The sequence below is a fragment of the Pholis gunnellus genome (genome assembly GCF_910591455.1).
Source record: "Pholis gunnellus genome assembly, chromosome: 13".
Taxonomy (NCBI): Eukaryota; Metazoa; Chordata; class Actinopteri; order Perciformes; family Pholidae; genus Pholis; species Pholis gunnellus.
The window spans coordinates 15080393-15107727 of record NC_136540.1 but is presented as its reverse complement, the minus strand read 5'-3'; the positions used below and the strand labels follow the sequence as shown (position 1 = coordinate 15107727).

Below are 27335 nucleotides of genomic sequence, written 5' to 3'. Positions count from 1 at the left end.
AAGTACTCATTATGCAGAATTACTACATTCACCGTTTATAGAATATTATGTTATTCTTTTTTTATCACTAACATACATGTAAGAGCATGTTTACGTTCATCAATGTGGAGCTAGTTTTATAGACTACTGGTAGATTCATAATATAGTGCTGGATCATATAAAAGCATATCATTTTTGTTTTTATTGTAAAAAGCAGCCAAACTAAATATGTAAAATACATCTAGTGGATTAGAATTGGGCCCATAAAGTAGCAGAAAATGGAAATATGTAAATAATGGACTATTACCTCAAAATTGTACTTAAGTACAATGCTTGAGTTAATGTACTTAGTTACTTTCCACCACTGTTGTTTCCACTCCACTGCCTCACCCTTCAAAATATATTAAAAAATAAAAACAAGAAATGACTGACCACTGGGGGCGAAGTTCATGCCTCGTTGTTTGAAGCCTGCCGGGAACGCAGCAATAGAAGAGGAAGAAGAGGAGGCGTTTTTTTGAACCGCTCCCGTCCCGTCGCGCGAGCTTCCCTCTTATTACACGCGGCGTTGCGTGAACTACGTGAACAGTTTTAACTTCCGCACTCTTAACATGAACAGGATAACAGAGCACTGCTAAGGTGTTTACACGATAAATATCACAAGGTATGTGTTGCTTTTTTATTAATTACATAAATGTTTTTTTTTAAACTGGCGGACGTTAACTCGTAGCAGTGAGTCTTGGCTCGTCTCGCGGGTGTTTGCCTCGCGATAAAAACAACTAGCGTTAATTAGTTTGCTACTAAACTAAAGCCACGCTATGAGACAATAGAACAAAGTAGACCAACCTATATTCACAACACACCGTTTTAATGTAGATAACCGCCATACTTCGCACCGTAGTCGACATTATGACAGGGTCATAAACAACAATACCGTCTACGCAGAGGTTAGCTAATGGGCTAACAATGCTAACATTATTATAACCAATCGATGAGCAGCGTTTAGCTAAAAGTGACGTCATTCCCCAGAGGTATTATTTCGAACAAACTGTTTTAAAATAATAATAAAAAAAAAAATGCTGGCATTTTATCGATAGACTACGTCATAATGAATCATTTCCTGATACGCACACTGTTTGTTTATTTATTTAAAACATGTTTGCTGTACCCCCCCAAATGATGACGTCATCACCGTGACTCTGTTATGAGTGTTTCGTTTGTGTCCAAACCGAAACTCTCCCCACACTTGAGTAATGCTACTACAAGTTTAGTAGTTTTTAAGATAGACCACACCTTAACCTTGGTTAGACACCATGTGATGGGTCAATACACAGAGTGGTGGTGGAGGAGGTATTTAAATGCTTTATTACTTAAATAAGAGTACTAATGCCAGTCTGAAAATACTATTCTACAGGTAGAAGTACTGCATTCAAAATTATGTAACAGTAAAATGTACCTAAAGTAAAGTGCTCATTGTGCAGTAAAATGTTCCCTGTCAGTATTTTACTATTTTATATAAAGTTTCTGTATTATTATTATTATGTAATATTACTGCTACTTGTATGTGTATGTTGCATTTTACTGCTGTGGATGATTAAAGTTGTGCTCATTTTCACTTCTGTCGGGTAGTTTAATCTTCACCAATGCATCATATTCTATAAGATCATCATATGTTTTAGTGTCGCTGTCCTGTGAGAACCAAAAAAAGTAAAAAGTCAACTTTTCATGACCTCAGACTTTGAGCCCAGTTTTCAGCTTTGTGACGATGCATTTTTATAGCTGATGCAAGAGTCCCGAAGGAGACTTTTCTCAACACATAGGCATGATGTTTGCTAAAATAGAATTTAGTTTCATATTTTGCAATTGATTTTCATTCAACAACCTGCAACAGTCAAGTCTAGCTCACTGCTGCGTGTCTCGTGGAACAGATCTGAGTGATTTAATGCAAATTTTCTCACAGATTTGGACAAAATGTCAGACTCTGATTCTGACTGTGACTGGGACGACGTTAGAAACCAGGTGAGTCATTAAACCAATAATTAGTATAAGAGCGTTTAGCCAACATATTGTTTTCTGTACAAATGTCACTGAAGCTCATTTTTTGTTTCCTCTTAAGAAGTACTTGAAAAATGACACAATCGTCGCCTTCCGTCCATCAGGTGAGGAACACATACGTCTCAATACACCATTCATATTGATATCTAGTGCTACGATGTTGTAGCATTGTTTATATATAACTAGATGTGTGACTGTGAACTCTGTGTTGAGACAGGCCGGTTATCATCAGACTGCTATGTAGTGAGTTGTTTGTACAGAGAGTCGCGCCCTGAAACAGGAACTGAGCTTGTTCCAGAATCTCAGCCGCTCTCCCCTTTCATCCGTTTCCATTACAATAGGAACCATACACTTCCCTGTTACTCGCCCAGGAGTGCCCCCTTTAGGGCCTTGAGAGCCACATTCTTTATTATCCTGCTCGGTTACGTCAGACAACACGTGGTTATGCTTGTAAAAAAAAATCCCTGCCCGTAGGATGCAGAGCAGAAGGTTTTTTTTTGAGAGGGTGCGTTTTCTGCTGCTCTCAGCTCGGTGAATCTAAGTGTGTGTTTTTACTGCGAGTTTTTGTTTCTTTAGATGAATCGTTTGAACGATGGGTTCTTATCCCTGCTGAGACCAGAAGAGACGCCGGGCAGCGGATGAGAATTTGTGCTTTCTGGCTTCCGATTCTGCTGCAACGTGAAGAGTCGGGCCCGACTGTTTGCTGGGCTTTACAATTAGGTCTGACCTCAAAGTAAGTACACTGATCAATGGGATCTGAACTTTTGTTTCAAACCCCCCCCAATTAAAAACACTTTTAATCGTCAATGTTTACATTGGTAAAGAGTTTGTAACTTTCCCCTTCTAGTAACAGTGACGAAATAAGTCTGAAGAACCTGAACAGGATAGAAATAGTAGAGGCAATCCTCAGAGCCCTGGAGAGAGGAACCGTGAGTTGATTACGTAGTTTAGGATCATAATTCAGAAAAACACTCTACATGTGCAAGTTTTTTTGACATGACGTATCTCTGTTCCAGGTGAAAAGGGACCAGACTAAGCAGGTTGTGTTGATAAGCAACATGTTCAACTTGGTAAGTCTGGAATAAGTGATTGTGTACAGTGAATATGGAAGAGGTTTTCAATGAATGAGAGTAAAGGTACTTCAAACAATTGCAGAAGCATGGCCAGCTTCTCTAGCTTTTGGTTAATAATATTATAATGAAACGTATTTGTATTACACCTCCTCATTCAATGCAGTTCAAAATAATACTAATACTAATTAAAAATACTTAAACTTTGTTCAATGCAACCAAACGCAACAGTCAAAAACATCACACAGTTGAATAAATACTTTTTGTGTCATTGCCTCTGTAGTCAATATTCACAGCTGAATGTTCCTCTCTTTGACAACGTCCTCTGACTTTGTACCGTTAGCGTTCCTCGGGGGTTTTGGATGACGCGTTACAGTGGTTGGAGCGAACTGGAGAACCCAATATTCGCCGTCGCGTCATGGATCTCGGCCACACAGTCATGTGCCACACGGCCCTGCACCTCATCTTCACAGAGTGTAAGATGCAAAGCCATTCAACGTCTTTGACAAGTTACTCACAAGACATTTCTAACAACATCCTGTAAAGAGGAAAACCTGTTTGTTCCATTTTCTATTTTAAACTATCAAATTTCATATTATACAACCCATATAAACACAGTGTTTGAGGAGTTGTGCGAACACTGACGCCTGTTAGAACTTGTTTGTTGATAGTTAACACACGCTTGTCTCTTGCTTTCAATCAGTTGCTAAGTATATTCAGGAAATGGGTTCCCACTTTGAAAGGACGATGAAGTCACTGACGGCTCGACCAGCCGAGTATCTAATAGAGGTAAGACGACAACGTGGTCTACACGCGGCCTCTCTGGATTTATTTGCTTTTATGTTTTGCGAGGGAATATAATATATTTGTCGTGTTCCTCATCCAGAAAAGTGACGACATGAAGAAGAAAGGAAATGAAAACTTTCAGAAAAAGCAGTATGAAGACGCTGTTAAGTTTTATTCCAGAGCCATCTCATTTTAGTAAGTTAATATTATAACACTGTCTTTAAAATGTCCGGTAATACTTTCAAATATTACGGCCCTATCTTTGTGACTCTTGGGTATATTTTAGTTTTTGTTGACACTATTTGACTACGACATGAATGGTTCAGATTATTAGAAACACTTCAACAAAATACAAAACCACCTCAAACTACGGCCATCAGAGCTGATTTAACTCCTCTCTGACTCAACAATAAATAACACAAGTTTCACAAAGAATAGTCATTGTATTAGATTGTAGAGGTGTAACTAGTAATTTGGTAAGTCTGTGTATTTCTGTAACAAAATATATATATATTTTTTTTCTCCATCCAGTCCTGACAACCACATAGTATATGGAAACAGAGCATTATGCTATATCCGATCTCAGAAATATCTGTAAGTACCAGTTATTCCTTTCGTCTGTAAGTTATTGAAGTACAAAGTATCAGTAGAAAACTTTGACCTTAAAAGATGTGATTCTATCGTACACGTCTCACTAGAGAAAGAGTGAATGCTGTTGTTTATCAGAGTTTACAAGAAATGTTTTAACCCAAACATGACTTTAAACTTTTACAGAAAAGCGGTTGGTGATGGAAAATGTGCTACTCTGATAAAGCCACTCTGGGCAAAGGTACTAATCTCTTTGTATGAACCAGTCAACACTATATCAGTGTTGTTGGCTACAGATTCAAGGACTTCTATTTCAAGAGCGAGACGTTGATGCGTGTTTGTTGTTTGCAGGGTCACTACCGCTACTGTGAGGCGTTGTTCTTCTTGGGAGAGATCAAAAAGGCAATTGACGCCAACTTAATGGCCCAGCGTCTGTGTAGAGATGACCACGAGGGATTTAAAGACTTGGAACAACAACACCTGAAGTTCGCCGAAATGCTGATGCCGGACCCCAAAGGTACTTTCAACAGCAGCACCTTCAATCTTTGTTTTGATCCATTTAAAACCGCAAAAGTACCCGGAAGAGTGAGATTCCCAGAGATCTAAAAGCACATCTGTAATGCCTCCACACGGGTACACACTATACGTTATACTGTGTTTACAAGTCTCTCTACTTCAGGGTGTCCAAGTCTTCTCATTTTGATACAGTTAAAAAGTCAACGGTAGAAAAGCAACTTAACATCTTGAAGCTTTTTCTCGTAGACGGTATGTTTTTCCTTTATAAATTGAAGTGTCTGTCTTTATCATGGAGGACAAATACCTGAGTCTGGGTTAAATGATCCCCTCCATCAATAAAACCTGTGTTTATGTGCTTTCAGCTGTCCAGCCTAAGAAAACCCCGACTAAAAGGTACGTGTGTACCTCGTACACATTAAACAACTTAACTTGATTAATAAATGCTGATAAACTTATGAATTCATTTTTTTCCCTACAGACCAGAGAACACCAGCAAAGTGAAAAAGAGTGATCTGACTCCACAGAATAAGGTTTGTAAACTTTATTAGAGGCTGTCAGTAATGCATCAGTTATTATTTTAGATGAAAGAAGATGTAAATAATAAATAATCCTCCACACCAAAACAAATAAATAAATACAAAAAGATCTGCAGATCGATAACTAAAATATTCTTTAGTTTTGTCGATGTGAACAGCCGGCTTTTAGAACATGATTGAATCATTTAAACTATATTTGTGTGGCTTTAGCTGAAGTTTGATGTAGCTCAGTGTTAATAATTAACTTGTGTGTCGGCAGGTCACTGAAGTTAAACTGGAAAAGACACTAGGTGAGTTTCTTCTTTACGCTTTTCTTTCTGACCCGGGTTTAGATCCTGGGTGTGGTGTCTCTTGGTTGTCCAACGCATACAAGCTGAATATTATTTGTGTATTATTTGTGCATTGTTTGCGAGCCAGCAGTCTGTTTGTATTCTGTCTTGTATTGTTTAGTTTTTTTATATCTGTGGAGTAAAATACCTGCACATTGAAGTTAAGATGTTTTGTTTATGACGTTTTAAAAACGTAATGGATAATATTCTGTTTCCAGTGAAAAATGAAAGGACTGCACAGTCAGATGTTGGTGCTAAAAACTCCAAACCATCTAAAAGGTTAGTGGAAGCACCTCAACTAAAATCAATGCACAGATCAGATTAAAGATCATGTACTGAGAAAATAGTGATTTCCATAAGATTATACAAAAATGTAACGTTTGTCTCTACAGTTGTTACGTGTTTCACCTGATACGAGGCTAAAAAATACATTCTCGGGTCAATGTGCCGTTCATTTTCTTTAGCAGTGGAAAACAAATGTAGAACTCATAACGTCGGCAAAAGAAGATACTGAGAGCGCCGTAAAATTACACGATGTGCGTCTATTGGTGCTGTTACGGTACCTTGTGCATGATCTTGGTATAGAGAATATCTTGTCTTGCGGTATATTGATACCAATAAACTTAATTCAGAATATTACAAACTGTTACTTAAATGTTGTCAGTATGTTTTATTTTTCGTATAATTCAGATAAAATTGTTATTTAAGCCGGAAAAAATAGGTAATGTTCGTGGTATCGCGATCATATGACATGACGTCGTCTTTTTATCCGAAAAGATCGGAGTGTGTTGGTCAGACCCACAGTAGGAACAAGCACGACTCAATCACTCAAACTTTATTTGTATAGCAGCTTTCATGCGCGTCGAGGCAATAAAATTAATGAAAATGAATAAAAAATGGCTTTAACCAAAAGCCTAGCTAAATAAGTAGGTTTTACGTTTAACATTTTCAACACTCTCAGATCCTCAGGCAGAAAACATAATGATAAGAATAAAACATTGTAGCTTGCTGTTCTGAGGTCAAAGAATGTTTCCTTTCAGACCGTTAAACTGATTTTAACATGCTGTGCTTTCAGTGAGCTTTCTTCAAAGAATGGGAGAGGAGCGCCCAGCACACCAAAGAAGAAACCAAAGAACATAAACCAGTCTGAAGAGGAGGTACGGCTCACTGCGTCTCAAAGGGAAACATCAGTAGAGACGCTCAACCTTGCAGATCCTTGAACTTAAGCTCACTGAGGCTGTTTGGATCATTAAATCAGTCTCTTGCGCACTTGCTACTGTGTGTCAATAGCTTGAATTGAAGAGCATCTTAACTTTTTAGAACATCCAAATGTAGCTTTAAAGTTGCAACAGCGTCATTCAAGAAGATACCTGACCTGCTCTGTGATGTGTTTTTATCCGATCAGAACCAGAAAGACGGCGATGAATCCGACAAGTGTAGAGAGTTGAGATCGATGGTGAAGGACGCGCACGCGGCTCTGGCCGACCTACGCAGCCGCAATGCGGAGCAGTCCTTCAGGAAGGCGCTGGTCCTAGTGGAAACCAGCACACCCAAGGTAACACACCACTATATAGGGACACTTTATGTGCCTAAATCAGGGCGCCAGACTAACTTTGGTTGCACCAGCACATGATTTGGTTGTACCCTTTTTACTTTGGTGCAGAATAGTATTTTAAGTACTGTACAAGTTGAGGTACTTGTACTTTGCCTGAGTGTTTTGATTGTGTGCAACCTTCTACTTCACCTAATTTCAGAGACAGATATTGTACTTTTGAAGCCACCATATTTATCTGAGGCCTTTATTTACTAGTTACTTTGCAGATGAAGATGCATTTTACATGTTTCTTTGTTTGTGAAAACAACCTTTACTTTGTCTGTTAGATGTCAGATTTGCGTTGCGCTTTAAAAGACGTCATTTGTTTTCTTTCTGCTTTCTCAGGATCTTGGACTTTCCACATTGGATGAGCTGTTGTTGCTCTACGGCCTCGCCTCAGCGCTGACAGAAATCGGCCAGCTTGAGGTAACTTATGGGTCCATGTAGGCTTGTTGGGCCTGAATGGCCACAGCAGTCCTACCTATGTATGAGGATAAGATTAGGTTCTTCTTGATTCTTAGTGTACAGCACAAAATAGTACAGATAAATATATAAAACAGAAATGATAAAATACACAACTGTTCAAAAGTTTCTCATCTCCCGCCACAAAGGCGTGATGTTATTTTGTAGGAACGGTTTGTTTTGTACTTGGAGAGCAGTCGAGCTGGTTATTACGACACGATAACTTACCGGTAATCATTTGAATTGTAGATAACATTGTTTGAGTATTGAATGTCCTGTGAAGCAGGCATTACATGTGTGGTTCCTTTGTTCAACACAGGAACTTGGAGAAGCACAGAGACTTCTTGATAAGATCAAATCCTTCGAGGAGAGGACGTTTCAGTGTCTGGTTTACTATGCTGTCGGCAGGGTGTATCTCAGAGAGAACAGGTACGGCGACTTCTAGTTTTTACTGACGTGCGAATGAGTCACACCCTTTTGTTGTTTCAAAAACAGTCTTTCTTCCGTGGACAGGTTTGCACTCGCTCTGGAGCAGTTTTCAGATTCCCTGCAGACGGTGAAGAATCGAATAACCCCGGGTAAACTCACGTGGCCTTTAACAAAAGAGATCGTCAAAGAGACACAGCCGGAGTATTTCAAGGTATGTGGTCATCTTAGGTCTTTGTTTGTGTCCATTTTAAAAGATTGCTTAGTTGCATGTGAGTGTTTGGACATTGTTTATTTAATACACACCCTCAGTAACAGTTTTGTACGTGATCAGATTTTAATGCCTTCATGCCAGCGATAGTGGCCGGAGGAATTGTGGGTAATTTTTGGGTTAAGTGTGTTTCATTCTCGTGTATGCAATATCTCAGGGAGGCCCGAGATTTGCCACAAACATCTACGTAAACTTGAGAATAAACTGATTAGATTCTGGTGTTTAAAGGTCACTGTGGCCTCACAAAACACATTTTTGACATAACCCAAGAATTGATATGCTAAATAGGATGAAATGACATTTTTGGACACATGATAGTAAACCGCAACATGACTAGTTGAAGGAGGAATAAAACCACGAGGCGGTAATTCTAGTTAAACACTGATTAAACTCTATAGACGGAGATTAAAAATATATAAATGAATAGAATAAACATAATACAACAAAGTATATAAAAGTATCACTGAAGGAAATTAAAAAAGGAAAGTCTCTGATCAAGTTAGGCCGATATCCCGTTCATTTAATCTAGATCTAAACATTTATCAGAGCATAAATCACTTAGCAGCAGTAGGATAACGTACTGTATTTACGGCTGACATTTCTCTACTTACCCTACTTGTATCTTTTCTTTTTTTAGGAAATTCTGGAGCATGCTATAGAGCTGTGCAGGTTTCCTCCTATTCCTGATGCCATTTGTCGACTAGAGAAATGCCTCGTCCCTTTGAAAGCTGAAATCTACTTAACTGACCCAGATTTTAAGGTAAGCGGCCGCCGTGAAACACAGACAGATAAGTTATTGTTAATAATAATAACTATTATAACGCTGATGCCTCTTTTATGTAGGGCTTCATTCGAATATGCTGCTGTAAGAGCTGCATTGTTGAATACCACACCGCCTGCTGGAAGACCCTCAAGACATCATCCTTTGATAAGAATGAAAAGGTACATTTTCATGTATTCCTTTATTTTCAGTCATGCTCACGGGGTTTCTACAGGTCACGAAGAACCTGGAAAGGTCATGAAAATTATCTTCATTAATACCTGTTTAATAGAGTAGATGTGGTTCAGTTCAGAAGAATCTATATTGGTTATATAATACTTTTGGGCAGAGCAGTTACGTAAACTGATGTTGCTTTGTTCTCTGTGTGGGTTAAGGCCAGACTCTATTTTTATTTGAATTTTGCATGTATACACTGACATTTCAGAGAATGTGTGGTCATTTCAACGTGTCTCAAAGGAAAAAGTGTGTTTGTTTCACTTTAGAGAGAGCTGTTGCTTGCTTCAAGTCTTAAATTATTATTTTGTGTTGCAGGAATTCCTGCAAGACTCGTGTTTGACTCCAGACTGTGTCGGCCAAATCTGTAATATCAAAATCTTTAGTCCGACAGGGCTGATAAAGTGTAAGGTAAGAGGATGAGTTCTATACTCTCTGCACAGCGAGGTGAAGCTTTTCAGAGTCACTGTGCTCATGAATGAATCAGTGTTGACCCGAGTCTTGTTTCTCTCCAGTTCGAAGCTGCCATCGCCAAACCACAGACTCCGAAGAAGCCCAAAGTGAATCAGAAATGCTCAAGGTGAGTCGAGTTCACTTCATGCCTGTAGCTGCAGGAGTTAGTCGGCCACAAGACGGTGATGACGATATAGTTTATAGTTAGTGAACGCCCACTTTAAAGGATCATATACTGATTGACAAGTACTTGGTTTCTAAATAACTCCCCTTTTCTCTTTTTCAATTTTCAGTCTAAAGAAGTTAAAATCAAGAGAAGAGCACAAGCTCAAGAGGAATCAGCATAAGCAGTCGTTTCTAGAAAAGCAGGCGATCAACGTCGAGATTCTGCAGAAAGACGACTCAGCAACACACAGTCAACAGAAAGGTAGGGCTGCTAGCATCAGCAACATGTGACGTGTAGATCTGTTTCATTGCACTTCTATTCATTCGATTTAAACACAATTTTCCTGCAATCTGCATAAGGATTAGGCTACTCTCGTATTGTTAGGGTTTTATGGTTTGTAGTTTGTTACTTTTTCCAACTCTTGTGATCCAAATGTTTCCTATAACAAGTGTTGATCAGTCCATTCATATGTTTTCAGCCTGGCTGCTGTACAGGGACAGAGTTCTTCTGCAGATCAGCGAGAACATGGAGCTGCTGCGAGAGGAGAAGGGCCTCCACGTGTCGCTCCTGACGGACAGTCTGAAGCCCTGGCTGGAGCTGGACTCCTCGAGGGGGAACGAGGTAGCTGGGCGGATTCTCAACTGGCAGCAGGAGCCGCTGGAGACTCTGGGCGAGGTCGTTGAGCTCCTGTTGGAGCGGAAGAACCGGGTTTGGGCTCGCGTCCTTATACAGCTCCTCAGTGGCTGTCAGGATATAGATCCCAAACTCAGCAACTGGGCGCTCCAGCTCAACAATGCAGGTCAGCATTGATCATGTTACTCCTAAATATCCTTCAAGTGATCAAAGGATGCACACTGAAGGAAAGTTAGTAATCAGCTGTTATATTGATTAAAAACTGTATAACTGAGGGATTTGTCTCTTTCTGCACTTGCAATTATCAGTCTAGTTGAACCACTGTACAGCGGTTTGTTCCCCATGAACAAAACAAACGCTTCATACCAATAAATTCTATTTGTAAACGGGACTTTGTAAAAGTTTCAACGCATGAGAGACCGTTCAACATATTGAGTAGTGCTCTCATCTTTCTGACTGGACCCCAATCGAGCTCTTGTGGCACAAAGAAGTCATGTAAATAATGTGGACTTTAACGTCAGCGGCGTGCTGTGAAGTCTCACCACCTCCCTGCTGCTTTCTTTAGGTCTGAATGCTGCGAAATCCTTCATTGAGCGCTACGCGGGACACTTGGAGCAGCTGGATCTGGCTTTTCTGCTCAACTTTGGTCCGTTGCAGGACGTGATTATAGAGAAGCTCGGTACTAGGCCGGAGCTTTTTTCGAGCGCCGGCTTGACAGTGACCGAATACCTAAATGAAGCCCCAGCACATGACATGAGACTCTTTATCTGGACTCTAGAGGAGCATAGGGACGAATATCTCACCTGCCACCATATACTGGATGACTATTTTGATATGATGGGTGTGTATATTTAACTTTTCGAACATGTGATGTAAAGGCGTGTTCATTTATTGCCGATGATTTGACTTCCTATTCTTTATTTTTCAGATGGACATTGTTCAGTCTTAAAAAAGTCTGATGAAAATCAAAATCAAAATGTAAGTCTTTAGAAACATTTTAGTTGTATAAACTAAACCTCAAAGGACTAGATCGGCAATATTTTGGAGTAAAATGAGATGCCAGTCTGTTAGCTGAAAATTTTATTAAAAAGTTACTGCCAGTTAGCGTAGCTTAGCATAAAGACTGGAAACGGTTAGCACAGTGTGTCTGCACGTCTTTAAAAAAACATTGAATTTTGTACCGTCGGCAAAAAAAATGGTCCTGAAAGTTTTTAACAGTCTGAAGACCTTTATGAAAGAAAATTTGTGTTTTTTTCTTGCGGGTTGTCAGGAGACGTTATGCGCCTATGAATCCTTTTCCTGACATTCGTTATCTTTTAGACCTGTTGCAAACACAGCAGCTGGGAAGCTCATTGTCTCATAATGGACAACCAACTAGCTTAAATTGCCTTTTTTTAATCGGTTAATTCTTTCATTCTGCTGCTTGTCTGGGTCCAGGTCACACAATTACTCGGAAAAAGTTGTGTACAGCTAGTAGAGGTATTGTACGAATGACAGTAGCAGTTGTAGTAGTACTAACAGTAGTACAACAGTAGCAGTAGCGAAAGGAGTACCAGTAGTACTAATTGAATTTGTGACAAAAATATCAATAAATTCTTGCACCCAATTATACATAATTGTAGGCATTGTTGACCCTATTGGCAATTAAATTGTATGTGGTATTAGAAGGGATGTTGTAAAACCACAACGTGTCATTTTTACACTCAGAACATTCCTGTAAGTGTATTTCCCAAAATGCCTTGAACGTGATTTAACTTTGTGGCTCTTCCTGATCCCTCAATCAACTTGTTTTAATTTCAGAATTCTCCTTTGAAGAGTCGAGGCCGGAAAAAGAAACAGAGAGAGCCAAAGGTGAGAGAGTGATTATGGGTGTGATTGGTTGCCTGTGGAGAGAAAATGTCTTATTGGCTTGAATCCAAACTGTTTCCTCTCCTCTTCCGTTCAGGGCGTTATTGTTTTGTCTGGGATGAGAGCTCCGACTCCGAGAGATGATTGGGAACAAGACTTATTTGAAGACGACTCTTTGTAAGTCCTCCGCGTCGGACGCACAGATTTTATTATAACAACAGTTTCTATGTCTAACGGTGAGAATTCGGTGTCGACAGATCATTCCTTCACCCCGGAGATCCGTTCAGCGTACCGAGTCACCTTCGAGAGCAAGTGGCTGATTTTGAGGACCAGTACAACAGCACCAGACACAGAAGTCACTATAAACAGATTTTGGACAACAACCCCGACCCAACAAAAGAGCGTTTGTATGAGTAAGTGCACGCTGGTGTTCAGTGGTGGAATGTAACTAAGTACATTTACTCAAGCACCGTCCGGAAGTACAATTATGACATGCTTCTTCTGGAGTGTTTCCATTTTATGTAACTTTATACTTCTACTACACTACATTTATATGCACCTATAGTTACTTTCTACATATCATATGATATGATGCATTACTATACTACTAATCTACCCAGAATAATGCAATATTGTACAATGATAACAAACAAACAATATAAAATTCTGCATAATGACAACTTTTACTTTTGATACTTTAGGTGGATTTTGTTGATGATACTTCTGTACTTTTACTGCAGTAATGTTTTGAGTTTTATTACTTGGAGTATTTTATGTATTAGGCCGTGGTATTTCTACTTTTACTCAAGTAAAGGATCTGAGTACTTCTTCTGTTTTGATACTTTAAAAATAGCAGTTTTTAGCAGTAGCAAAACTACTTTAATTCAATATTTTCACCGCCACTACTCTACAAGTTTATCGATCGCAGGTAGTGTCGTTCTCTTGGATAAAATAAATAAGAACCCTAAACTCTAGCAGGTTGACCTCCTTTTAACTATTAACTGATTATTTTCTAACTTATTTGTTAATTTAATATTAATCGATTGATTGTTTGGTTTCTAAAAACAGTTAAAATAGTCGTAACAATTACCCAGAGCCCAAAGTGACACCTTTTGTTTTTCTTTACAATTATTAAATTATTAAATAAAAAAGCAGCAAATCTTCACATTTGTGAAGCTGGAACCATGAAATGTTTTTACATGACAAATTACGTAACAATTCAAATACTCAAGTACATTTTTAATGCATCTTCTCCCTGTTTGATCTTGAACGTTTGAATGTCTCTCTGCAGCTACTTTGCTCAGATCTTGGAGGAGCACGGCCCGCTGGTTGCTGAGGACCCTCTGCTGGTGGGTGAACTGGGGAATTTCCCCTCCGTGGCTCAGCTGAAGATCCAGGAAACGGGCGGCTTTGAGGCCTTCCTCCTGGAATCCCTTCGCTTCATAAAGATGGGGAGGTGCATCGGCCTGGCGAAGCACGCCGTTTGCCTGCAGCAGGCGGTGCACGGAGCCGGTCTAGACGACTTGGATGTAATAGCGGATCCCGGCTCGGACTCTCTGTGTTTGGACGAGCGTCACGAATCTGCTTTCACAAGCTATCTGGACGATTATTCCTCTGCACAGACTGACGTCTATCGCACCCTCCCAAATCCTTATGTAATAGGCTCCCAGCCTGCTCCGCGGGATGAGCTTTACATTTGGACTATTGATGACAGACAACCGGAAGCCCCTTACGTTATACCTAACGACTACGGGGAGCTGGATCTGGATCTGGATCTGGATCTGGATCTGGATGGTGGACTTTTGGAAACCTCGTCATCGACAACCGAGGGAAGCTTTTTGAAGAAACATGCAGAAGTACAGGTCAATACCAAACATTTCAATTAAAGTGGTCCCAAAGATTTTCATTAAAATGTCTCAGTTCGCTGTCTGTTACCGATGTACGTAACACACTGGTGGTCGCTCCTATGGCCCACCAATGAAAGTATTGCAATATTTATACATTCCTCTGTGGTGACGGGACTGAAATCTAAAGGATTGGCTCTCCCCAGATAAACTAGATCAAATACGTAAATGTATAAATAATGTCTGCTGTGCTGTGCGTGACATTTGAAATGCTCTTTTTTTTTTTGTTTCGGTCTCTCAGACGTGTCAGGAGTCCATGAGGAGTGTCGCAGTGAATACAGAGATTCATAAGCGTTTTGAGAGCTGCCTGGTGAGTTCAGTATAACTTCATGCACTACCTGTGTATGTGTAAGTAGAGCTGGGTAGTTTGTTCTACAGCAATGCATCATATTCTATCAGATCATCACATGTTTCTAGCGTCACTGTCCAGTGAGAACCACGCATCTCTAAAAAGTTTTAATGAGATCAGAAAAACAGCTCTTTTTCAAGCTGATCCAAGAGGCTTTTTAATTTGTTTAGCTTAGGAAGTAGGATTGTCTCGACACATAAAGCAACACTTCATCCTTCAATTCATCACAAACATTCAACATCAACACATCTGGAGATACGTGGTTTCCACTGGAAGAGAAGTGGAAGAAAAACTGAAATCTGAAAAGTAACTAAAGTGGCGTGTAAAGAACAATATTTACCTTTGAGATGTACTAAAGTAGAAAGTATGATAAAATGGGATCATTCAAACTATTAGTACCTTGAAATTTGAGGTAATGTACTTAGTTACTTATCCACAGAAACGGATATCAATCTAACAGTTTAGTTGATCAGTGAAGCTTTGTGTTGTAGTTGACTCTTTTCCCTCCGTTGGTTCTTCCAGGGTCACATCAACATAAAGCAGAAGAGCAACGGGAAGTTGGAGCAGCAGATCAAGAAGATGGCGAAAGGCTGCAACAAAGTCAACCTGAGACACGAAGAAGATGTCGCTGTCCTGAAGGAAGACATTCAGAAGATCATAGCTAATATACAAGTAGGTCCATAAGTAGTTACAATTATAGGAAGTTTATAAGATAAAATAAACTTTTATTAAAAAAAAGAAATGTGACAGAATATGTCAAGAAGCCACGAGGAGATGCAACAAGGATGAAGCTAACGTAATGTAGAAAAATACAACAAAAACTTAAATGTGTGTTATTGTCTTCTCTCGTCAAGGTGACCAATAAGGAGCTGTCGCTGTTCCAGCAGAAACTGGAAGAGGAGGTGAAGAAGGACCAGAAGGAGAAGAAGGCCAACCAGGAAGGACTGAAGGCCCTGAAGACGACGATCGAGGAGCTGATGGAGCATCACGGGAGGTGAGCGTGAAGCTGATGTGGTGCAAAGTAACGAAGTACATTTACTCAAGTAGAATTTGGATGTACTTAACGTGAGTATTTCCTTTATACCTCAACCCCACAACATGTATTTGGCACTTGTGTTTTATACCTAAAAGTAACTGTAATATACTGGGTAGTATTGCATCCACGTTGAGGAACTGCCGTATTAAAATACTCTTAACAATACTCGTGCATGTATTTGCTACAGAATAGTAAAATACATTATAATAATATAACACTTTGAAAGGAGCCATTCTGCATAATGAGCACTTTTACCTTTAGATACTTTAAGTACATTTAGCTGAGAGTACTTGTGTATTATTATCTGTACTTCTTCCAGACTGAAGTGGTGAAAAGTAACAAAGCAGCTGCAACATAGAAGTGATGAACACATGAAAGCATCAATAATTCAGTAGTAATGCAGCACTTTTGGTATTTTAAGTCTATTTGAAGCTAATTATTTACACAAGTACTTTTGAATGCAGGACGTTTACTTGTAGTAGAGTATTTCTCCTCTGCTACTTTTACTAATATGAGTACTTGTGACTTATGATCACCTGGGAGAAATATATTTGTGTACTGAATTTATTTGTTTATTTATTGTTGCAGCTTGAACGTGACCGCTGTATGTACAGATGTTTACAGTATGTCACATACTGTAAACAAAAAGCATCAAGTAATGATTGAGTTCTAATTATCTTTTATATATTTGTGTCTTATTTCTCTCCACAGTCTTTCCCGAAACATCCGAGAGAAGAAAGCCAGCTTTGACTCAAAGTTGAATGATTCCCTCGAGTTGAGGTAAGTGTTGAGCAAAGAGTTGACGGCGAAGCAGAAACTAAAGATCCTCGACTTTTTGGTTAACTTGTCGTTTCCTTTCAGTAACCAGTCAGCAGCTGAGAAGATGAGCCTGGAGGACGAGATCAAGCGCTGTAAGCTCTCGTTTACATCGGCGACCAGGAGGTCTCAGGCAGCTCAGGTAGGCCCTACAGTGAGATTACAAAATGTACCGTACATAAACTTCACCATTCACCAAGAAATGTATTTAAAACAAAGGAAAAATACACAGATGTTCAGATACACGCAAATGTACTTTTAGAAAATATGTTAATTTATAATTAAACATAATAAAGATGCATCAACATGACATATTACTGATAATGAACCTAACCTATAGAAACAAATATAAGTACACATGCGGTATATATGTACTGTGTATATGTATGAACTGCCACAGTAATAGTTCAAACATGCGTATGAATATGAATATAAGAAGCGAACAGTTGTATGTTTAAATAGCAGCGTCTTTTATCCAAAGATGCGTCAAGAGTGGTTGAGCCTGAGGCCCCGCTGACTCTTTGCTCTTTGTTAAAACTGTTCCTGCTTGTAAAGTTTAGTAAATGACTCGATCCTCGTCGTGTTGCTCCTCCAGGTGTCGGTGGTGGAGAGCAGTCGGGATCAGGGTTTGTTCGGCCTCTACAGAGAGCTCGCCATCGGCAAGGCTCTGCTCACCAAGCTGGACGAAGCGGCTCACAGGTCAGAGAGCAGTGAGACCGCCGCTTTTATTCCTGTTGTGTCGGTGTCGCACCTATTCATTGTGTGATGTTCTTCCATCCGTGTCCAGATACCCAACCCCAGACATGGAAATTAAGAGGAACAGCTGGAGAGTTAATGTCCAAGAAGTCGAAAAGAAGATCTCCACTGCTGAGGTACGCGAGTCATTTCCTTTCTTGCAGCTACAGAAGTTTTATCAACGCAAGAAAAGCTGAGAATGAATAGATGTTGCAACTGAAAACAAGCTGCTTATTGATGATTTGTTCGGAATATCCAGGACCTACGGGATCAATGATCCATGTTGAAATGCCTTGTTAATCCAGATGTTTAGTAAGACTTTATATTTTACACAGGCACAGTACAAGGAGCAGCTGGATCAAGTGAATAACGGCAGAAGACTCAGTGAATTGCCTCCAGTCAACGTCAACAGCCAGTCTGAGCCTTCAGCAGCACCAGTAAGACAACCAGTCTAACCAGCACAACATGTATCACGACTTATTACCAAGCTTTAATGTGCTGCTGTTCTCTATTTCATATCCTCATCGATAAACACCTTCTTATTATTCGTTATGCAAAATGAGCATTAACTACTTCTACTACCACTGCTGCTACTACTGCTACAACTACTGCTGTTTCTACTTTTACAATAACTGCTACTTTAGTTACTACTGCTATTACTTCTACTTCTGTATCTACTGCTGCTACTACTTCTCTGTAAATCAGTGGTTATTGACCACTAATTAAAAGTGAACTCTCTCCTGTCTTAATGTTGCAGTCCGTGGCGGCCGCAGAGTATTCTCCTCCATCTTCATCCTCCCATGGCGCTCCCCCGGTCACACCCCCGGTCATCCCCCCGCCTGCAGCTGAAGCGGCGGCCGCTCAGCCTCCTGCTCAGCTCAAACCTCCGGCCAGGACTCTGGAGCCTCAGCACAACACTGTGTTCGACAAGTCTATGGAGCGCCTGACCAGCATGTTCCCTGACTATACAAGGTAACGCTGCAGCTCTAACGCCAAGTTATACACACTTCTACTTGAAGTACACATCATGCATTTTATTTTTTCACAAACCAAAGAAGGGAAACATTGAGCGTTTAATCTGGCAGCTTTACACTTGTAGGTATTAAACACAGTGCGTTGTGTGTTTGTGTTCAGGTCAGACCTGATGAGGTTTTATCAGGAGTTTCGTTCATCCAGCGGTGGAACCCTGAGCAGCATGACGATGCAGAACATGGTCGGTGGAGTGACTCAGCTGATCCTGGACCATCAGGTAGGTTTTTAAAGGTCTAAACTAAAAAATGTTTTGATTTTTAGTGAGAATCTGCACCAAACAAAGATGTATTCTCAGGTCTAGAGTCTGTTTGCCGCTATATTATATATTTCTGAATTCCTGTATATTGGAATTTTTATGCCACAACTGTTACGCGGACCTGTGAAGACCTCTAGTCTTGATGATCCAGGTTAGGTCTCATCTTAAAACACGTCCCATTGATTGTTTTGGCATCTGTTCCTCACAGGAGAAGCCTAAAGCTGCCAAAGCGAGCAAGGCACGTGGGGTTCCCTCCGTGTGTACCACTCCGCCTTTGGTCGCCCCGGTCTGGCTGCAAAAGAGAGACACGCAGTCCAATGCAGTGAGTCTTTTTATCTGAGAAGATATTTAGCTTAACCTTTCAAAAACAACTTTTTCCACTCCAGTTTGGACTGTTTGTGTCTTGATCACCAAAAAAACACAAACATCACATAATATTCAGGTAATTGGCCTCTCCCAGAGGCTTCTGTTACGAGAGGCTGTGACGACTCGTACTGATCTGTCTGGTTAGTCCTCATCTTAAAATGCGTCACGTTGATCGTTTTGTCGTCTTCTCCTCACAGGAGAAGCTTAAAGCTGCCAAGAGTTCGGCTCAGTACACCACCCCGCCTTACACCTACCCGGTCTGGCACCCCCCCGAAATAAAGAGAGACGCACACTCCAACGCAGTAAGTAACTAACATCCATTAGTATGAATGAGTTGAAGAACAGAAACATTTGCTATCAGTGGTTTTAATCTTCCCTTTGTGGCTTCTCAACATGAAACCAGACTCTAGTGGCCATTTGAAGAACTGCTTATGCGTTGCCACTTGCTGATAAAGATTAGGCTGCACTTTAGTATTAGTATTATGCTTTATGTTGAATTAGATACAAAAGTCACCTTGGTTTTCTCTCACTTGCTGACAAAAAAAACATTTGTTATAGCCCATGAGAACATATGTAAAAAAAAATGTCTAAAGCGCAACTAAGTTGTGTTACGAGCGGCACGCTGTCTACAAACCAATGACACAAACAGAACTATGATTCTATTGGCTATCTGGTAGTTGGGGCGTGGTTATGCCCGCTGCTATCTCTAACTAGAGTAAGAACGAAACAGATAATGAAGCACACAATCACTGGCCTCCAGTTTGGACCCGACTCTCTGACTGTGTGTGTGTGTGTGTTGATTGCAGCTGAACATCGAGGATCCTTGCATCATCTGTCACGAGGACATGAATCCGGTCGACATCTGCGTGCTGGTGTGCAGACACAGCTTCCACAACGAGGTGAGCAGAGACTCTTCAAACTGCTTCATGTACCTTTGAATCACCTGTTGTAGCTGAAACGTGGGTTTCATGTTATTCTAAATGAAGGCTGTTTTGATATAAATCTCACTATTTTTGTTGTTAATGTGCATCCTGTGTGTGTGTGTGTGTGTGTGTGTGTGTTCAGTGTATCAGGTCGTGGTTTAAGGAGCAGAGCACCTGTCCCACCTGCAGAGATCACGCATTGCTGCCTGAAGAGTTCCCTGCTCTGTCTGGTAGAAGACGCCAAGCGCCGTGATAATTCCACCCTCCCCCATCTTCCCATCACACATTTTTTTTTATCACACGCTTTTATCCGTTTGTTTTTTTTAATCACAATTTTCATTATAATCTAAAAACGCCATCGTTTTATTGTATCTTTAAGATGTTCAAACTGCTGTTTCTACAAATTGAATAAACTAAAGCGTCATAGTGTTTGAGATCGTCTCCGTCAGATGTTTGTCTGTTACACCTCAGATGATCCAGAGTTTGGAAATGAATACTATTTCTGATGTAGTATGTCAAAAAGGTCCATAACAAGACAGTATAGTATGTCGTATTATAAATGCTAAAAAGTCTGAGTGTGTTAGATCATAGTGTAGTACGTCAAAAAAAAGTCATAGGAAAAAAGTTTAGTATAGTTTGTTAAAATACAAAAACACCATAGAATGTCTGAAAATGTCATAAAAAGTCATCGTGCAGTATTTCAAAAAAACTTCCATGAAAAAAGACATTGATGTCACAAAAGTCATTGTATAATATGTAATGGTATAAGTACTGTAATGGTTTACAATGTCATGAATAAAGTCAGAGCCATTCCATGTCTTTGAATGTTCAGCGTGCTGCAAAAATCATTCAGGTTACTGTGCAACCCACACTACAAAATAAACATATACAGTATATACTATTTGTAAAATATCATTTATTCATGTCTACATAAGGATGTGTGGTCACATGGTCCAAAAACAGTGTTATGATTATGACTTGATCTTTAATAAAAAATCAATGCTAATGGTTCGTACATTTAGAAAAAAAAGACACCATTCACCACCTACAGTATGTGTTTACATGTACATGCTCTACTACTGTGGTCTGTTTCTGTGCACATGCATGACTAAACAATGTAATAAAAAAAGAATCATGGGTTATATTTAAATAAGTTTAAATCCAGATTGCCTTGTTCCTCTTAATAATTCCAAATTTGACGGCATACATTGTCAAACTGGCATTTTATTTAATAAAAAGAGAGAAAAATCTTTAAATCTATTTAAAGATTCAAAAGTGACTATGATGCCCGGTTGGTAAACTCGGAGCATAAATACGGATCAAAAGACGAAGCTACTTCACAAGACAAACGAGTAGTTTTCTGGGGGATTTTCCGATTATTTCAGGTATTTTCTTTTTTTTTTTTATAAAACAAGGATTAGAAATCAGATTTTTAATCACATCTTGTTTTTGTAAATCAAGCGAGAAGCTAGAATACCGCTTTGTTGTCTCAACACCGATGTCGGCATTTGAGAAAACAGAATTCTGTCTCAAACAATAGTTACATTTAAAGCTTGTTCTATCAAACGGCACAGAGATTATGAACTGAGAAACGTCACTGATGACATAATGACGTTTGCTCTAACGTTCAAACGTTTGCAATCACCTGCTCGGTTGATGTTTTTCTTCTTTCTTTCCTTCAATGATTCAGACTCCAATTGTATTATTTACACTTGAAATAGTTTCTGCCCCAAAAGAGCAATAATCCAATAATATTTTGCACTTGACACTGAAAAAGGAACTTCGATTCTTCTTGAACGTTGCTCAGAGGGATCTTCCTCTCGTTCCGCTCTTTCTCTTCTCTGGCTGAACGATTGTACGTGGCAGGAGATTACAAACTTTGAACGGTGTGTGAATAGCACAGCAGATAATATGACGGTCAGTTCACGGTCATCATAGTGCAGAAAGAAAGCCATCCAAATTGCCGTGTTACAGGTGGGAAAAGGTCATTTAAAGGCAATAGGTGAGTTTTGTTAAGACAGGGCCGATACATAATAACATGAATGAAAACGTTGGCATTACAGTGACACAGACACCTTGATACACAGTTACGTATGAAATAAGAGCTTTTTGTTTGTGAGGAGGATGGATGGATTGATTGATTGATTGATTGATTGATTGACCGTACATTCCAGCCGCTCTGCTCACTTGCTGTTGCCCCGGGTGGTTCGCTGTTTGGTCATTGTCGTCAGCATCTGGCTGATGTAAGAGGTCAGGAGGTCGTCCATTTTGTAGCCCTGCGTGGTTTGAGGACAGAGGTTAGATATGCTGTGCTGAATTAATATTTATGTATTTGGATGTGTGGCTCTATTGTTTGATTTTTTTCTGATGTGATGAGAAAAATATTGGTGGTTTGCATTAAAAGTGACAGCAATAGTTTCCCTTTCTCACACTCCTGATAGGTGTGAGGGAGGGGGGGGGGGGGTTACAGAGCATAATGGCGCCTTAAGTGTAGACAACCTCCCTCTCTCAATATTTGATGTTTTCAAATTGTTGCACCGTGGCATTGTTTCATGAATGCGGCAAAATGATCCGTTCGGTCACAAATATCATAAAAAATCAGGTCTGAACTCAAACCTAGGAGCATCGGTTAAGTGATGAACCGTTTCAAATGTACATTTACATATTTAAACTCTCAAACTTTCATTTTGAAAGCTAAAACAGCTTCATTTCAGGTTACGCTGGTGGCAGTAGTGCTTCATGTCAAAACCAGTAGCTCACCAGTGAGGTCTCACACAGCAGCTTGCTGCCTCGGACCAGGTTTCCGATGGTGATGTGGAAGTACGTGTTACCGCTGCTCCAGTTGGAGATCTTAGTGAAGGGGTGAGTGGTGAGGATGTCCTGCGGGCAATACAACAACTGAGATTAGCACAAATACCCTGTTGGCAGATACAGTGCAGTACTGTGAGATAGCTTGTGTACTTTTCAGAAATACACACGCTATCTCACAGAAGCTATGGTGGTGAATCAACCTGTAAATCTACAGAAATCTGACATCAAACAAGAAGAAATATCTAGAGAGCGACATCGTTGACTAAATATGTTGCCAAAGATTCACGTGGATGTGTAGAGTGGAGCTTGAGTGTATTTTTGTGAACAAGATTTAACTCCAAATGTAAAAGTTTTCTATCGTAGCTTTCAGCGAAAACTAATATTTTAGATTGTCCGTACAAACTGATCTGATAAGTGTGGACCCACCTTAGACTTTGGATCAATGAGGCTGACTCCGTGTTTGTTGATTGCAATCAGGAGGGTTTCTGGGTAATTTGGATCAGTTGTTTGCTGCAGGAAAAAAAATAAAAAATAGAATAATTAAAAACAAAACTCTCCACACAGTGCTGAGAAACAAGTTAGATTCTACTTTTATAATGTATATCATAGATTAAATTAATGCATGCATCAACAATGATAATCAAATAATATAATCTATAATATTCTGAAATAAGCCATTCTGTATAACTTTCACTCCCGATACTTTAAGGATATTTTGATGCGGATACTTTGAAGTAACATTGTGAACGCAACGTATTTCTACACCTTAGTATTGCCACTTTTAAATATATGAATACTTGGACAACAACATGACAAAAATATGCAACAACTGCTAAACGTACACTTATATTCCTCTTTTCACTGACGTCTTTACCTTGACTTCAAAAAAGGCAGAACCAAACGTGGTCCACTTGTAGATCATTTTGAGGAAGGAGAGTTTGGCTTCTTCTCGAGTCTTTCCTGAGTGCTTGTTGAACAGCGACATGATGGACTGAGAGGGAAACACACATTAATCAACATTTATTTACATTTATTCATTCTGTTCACACACAGTAGCCCCCACTGGCTTACATTTAGTAAAGATATATTAAGACATAACTACATCTGAATGACATTATTACAGAACTAATTACATGACTTCTCGTAAACAGACTGATGGTTTTATTTAACATTGATAGCTGTGTGATTTTGTATTGTACGAAGGGTAAGAGGGCAGTTTCAGCATACATCTTGTATATTTTTTTATCTATTTTCTAAACCTATTGGGTCATTGTTATTGGGCCAATTTCATTATAGACTCAGTATAGACTAATCTATTCTAATGTATTATTATTTAAGTAAATATATGAAGTCAAAATACTATAATTTAGAAAATACTTAATAATTTAAATAATTAATGACTTCGCAGAGACTTTTATGACCAAACCTTTTGAACGGCCGACCAAGATTATTAAATACAAAGTTGCCAAAGTTTTAGCCATGCATGGCGTTGCCTTTGGGATGGCAATGCCACTTTGCTCCAGACTGAAGTATCTCAACAGTTATTGGATGGATAGTCATTCAATTTGGTTCAGACGTTCATGGTCTTCAGAGGATGAACAACAATTCATTTGGTGGTCCTCTGACTTTCTGTCTGCTCTAACACGTCGTGCGTCTCACCCTCTTCCAGTCGTCGGGGGACAGATGTCTGATCTGGTCCTGAGGGACGAGATCCTTCAGGATCTTGGAAATATTCTGGAAGTGGATTTTGTCTTCCTCAAACTTCACCCTGTAGATCAGCGCTGCCAACTGGTGCACCTCCTCCCTCAAACACTTGTGGTAGCCTCGCAGATACTTCGGCAGCTCCTGTAGAGAGAAGACAGTCGCTGTTACCATACTGCACGTCTGCATGTGGGAAGTTTCAACCCGTCTATTGGCAGTAAATATATTTCTATATAAAGTTACACAGAGCTTTCAAGCTCCATTCAAATAAAAACACTGAAAACCATATTCATTAAAACCATATTATCATTGAGTCTCAGCCGTTTATATGTTAATATTTCAGTGCAGTTTGACTTGTCGGGTGTCAATATCACAGAGGAATGTAGCATTAACGTTAAGAAATAACATGAAGAAATACCCTTAAAATAGCTGGAAACAATAATTTCACACATCTGTTACTCACTTGGTAGTAGTGGAAGATGGAGTCAGCCATGGAGTCTTTTCCTGGCACCGTATTAGTCCACAGCTTCTTCATGAAGAACACCTGATAGGTCAGTGAAGGCACTACACCTGCAGACACAACACACACACACACACACACACACACACACACACACACACACACACACACACACACACACACACACACACACACACACACACACACACACACACACACACACAGGTGATTAACAGTTACAGGAAGATAGAAGTCACTGAGAACATTTTTTTCGCCCTCTTTTTACCGTCTTTCACTTGTCTGGCTTTCTTGATCCAGTCGGTCAGGTGCCTCACAAAGTCGAAGAAGAAGTCGCCGTCGGGCACACTGATGACCTGGAAAACCAGAAACATTTGAAGTGGTTTTAACCTCAGCACGCGGCCTAATCAGTAGCTGTCAGCGCTGAAGAAAACTACTGCAGTTACTAAATAGATATTTACTAGAATCCAGATAATGAGGCTACAGGTCGTCCTCACCTTGTCAGTGATCTTCACAAAAAGACTGAAGCCTTCGGAGGATTTGAGCAGAAGACGTCCAGAGATGTTGTGACAGAAGTCTTTGGCCTTCGTGCTCGACTCCACTTCAAACACCTGCGAACACAAACAGGCTGCTTAGACATGAAATATTGAATGCTTTATTTATTTTCTGTTTTTATTATTCTTCAGTGAGTTCAATTTCTATGTATTCTATTTCATCATATTTGAACTGTTATTATCAAGTGTGTTATTTTCCATTAAGTATGCCATTCTATCCCTGTTTTTATGTTAATTTGATGTCAATCTTTCTTTGTGCTGCATTTCTTATATGAAAGGTAGCATACATATACATTTTATTATTATTTAAACCAATATGAAATTATGAAAAAAAACAATGCGTTTTAAATGGAAATATGTTAACAGTTGAAGGGCCATGTAGCATTAATGTTAATAGAAACAATGAATTAGGATTGTGTTCATGATTTCCAGGAAGTTGAAAGATTATACAGATTCATTTCCAACTATTTTCGGGCCTCATAGGTTCAGAAATGTCATTAAAAACCTTTTGGATAGCGTTTATGTTTGTTTACATTCTAGGAGTCTGACTATAATAATTATACCATTTTAAAAAACAAAACATTAACAATAACAATAATATCCACCATGAGCTACTGGTCGTACCACAGCAAATACGTTTGTAGCTGCTAAACACATTAATGTATTAATAATAATTAAGCAACAGTGCATTTTGTTTCTAATAAATTCTACTTTTCAATTCATAAAAGAGGAAAAGTATGTTATTTTTGTCGTCACTGACCTCGTCTGAGTCATCGGGGAAGTAAACTTTGTGGAAGATCTGAGTGGTCTTGTGCTGGATGGCCTCCACCTCCACCAGGTGAGGAGGGTACTTTCTAGATCCATTTCTACAACAAGTAATAGAATAGAAATAAAATAAATAATAATAAATAGATGAACTCAAATGAAATAGAAAGACTGGAAGGTGTTAAGGTGGAAGTGTGTTTCTTTGTGTGTTACCGTAAGGCTTTCTGGAGCCGCTGCATGCAGTCTGGAGCCAGCTGGTGGTGTTTCTTGGCCTGGAGGAACTTCTGGACGTGAGGCAGCAGGGTGTTACTGGGAGGAAACAAACCGGTGCAAAGCCACAGCAGCTCCCAGCCCTTCTCCTCACTGTACCTACACACGCACAGCAGGGTTATCAAACATCTGCTCTTATGGCATAACAAAAAAAAAAGAAGATACTGCTAGGAGTTGTAGTGACAAATATGACGAAAAGTAAGTAAATAAATAATATGTTTCTAAGAGGCATGTATTTATGGGATGTTTTCTTATTCAATTAAATAAAATAAATGTAAGTAAAACAAAACTTTGACCACCATGTTGCTGAATACGTTCCATCTCTGCAGTGTGTGTGTGTGTGTGTGTGTGTGTGTGTGTGTGTGCTCCAGACTTACTTGATGTGATTATCAGTCAGCTGTTTGAGAATCTGACAGAAGATTTCGTCTTTGAGCGGCTCGGCCTTCAGGGCTCCTTCAAAGATCTGATCGGTGAGCTCGTTGACAGAACGCACACGTTTGGACGGGTAGTCGCCCATATACTTGATCACAGGTAGAGCCGCGGTCAAGGACCTCAACCACTAACAAATACTTTACTAAACTGAATATATTGAGTGTTAGACTGTTGCCCAGACAAAACAGGACAAACACACCCATT

General features: G+C 39.6%; 2 protein-coding genes across 3 annotated transcripts in view; one reads left to right on the top strand and one right to left on the bottom strand.

The window, feature by feature from the left end:
* The first annotated feature begins 543 nt into the window (after positions 1-543).
* On the top strand, positions 544-20551 carry ttc3 (tetratricopeptide repeat domain 3). Of its 2 annotated transcripts, none has more exons than XM_079171373.1 (47): positions 544-640; positions 1937-1995; positions 2096-2135; positions 2608-2764; positions 2879-2960; positions 3048-3101; positions 3445-3577; positions 3805-3890; positions 3988-4082; positions 4419-4481; positions 4662-4716; positions 4827-4992; positions 5354-5384; positions 5470-5521; positions 5787-5817; positions 6075-6135; positions 6932-7013; positions 7262-7411; positions 7796-7876; positions 8232-8341; positions 8426-8552; positions 9247-9369; positions 9453-9551; positions 9922-10014; positions 10119-10183; positions 10350-10483; positions 10701-11021; positions 11421-11696; positions 11784-11833; positions 12656-12706; positions 12801-12880; positions 12961-13116; positions 13995-14565; positions 14849-14917; positions 15479-15628; positions 15811-15950; positions 16704-16772; positions 16854-16950; positions 17404-17507; positions 17596-17680; positions 17879-17980; positions 18301-18515; positions 18678-18792; positions 19040-19153; positions 19395-19499; positions 20004-20096; positions 20263-20551. In XM_079171373.1, the coding sequence occupies exons 2-47, from the start codon at positions 1948-1950 to the stop codon at positions 20371-20373; spliced, it is 5292 nt and encodes a 1763-aa protein (XP_079027499.1). In that variant the 5' UTR covers positions 544-640; positions 1937-1947; the 3' UTR covers positions 20374-20551. The 2 variants fall into 2 exon arrangements, with proteins under 2 accessions (XP_079027499.1, XP_079027498.1); XM_079171372.1 differs by having other exon boundaries at positions 2093-2135.
* A 1752-nt stretch (positions 20552-22303) lies between these two features.
* myo7ab (myosin VIIAb) overlaps positions 22304-27335 on the bottom strand; it is a gene marked incomplete at its 3' end in the record, with an annotated part of 29140 nt that continues 24108 nt past the window's right edge. The window contains exons 37-47 of the mRNA XM_079172194.1: positions 27077-27219; positions 26643-26798; positions 26425-26530; positions 25608-25721; positions 25379-25466; positions 25096-25202; positions 24591-24776; positions 23806-23922; positions 23358-23441; positions 22881-23000; positions 22304-22396 (exon numbers count right to left, since the gene is read on the bottom strand). Coding sequence (XP_079028320.1) covers positions 22304-22396; positions 22881-23000; positions 23358-23441; positions 23806-23922; positions 24591-24776; positions 25096-25202; positions 25379-25466; positions 25608-25721; positions 26425-26530; positions 26643-26798; positions 27077-27219 — 1314 coding nt within the window. The remainder of the gene's footprint in view (positions 22397-22880; positions 23001-23357; positions 23442-23805; positions 23923-24590; positions 24777-25095; positions 25203-25378; positions 25467-25607; positions 25722-26424; positions 26531-26642; positions 26799-27076; positions 27220-27335) is intronic.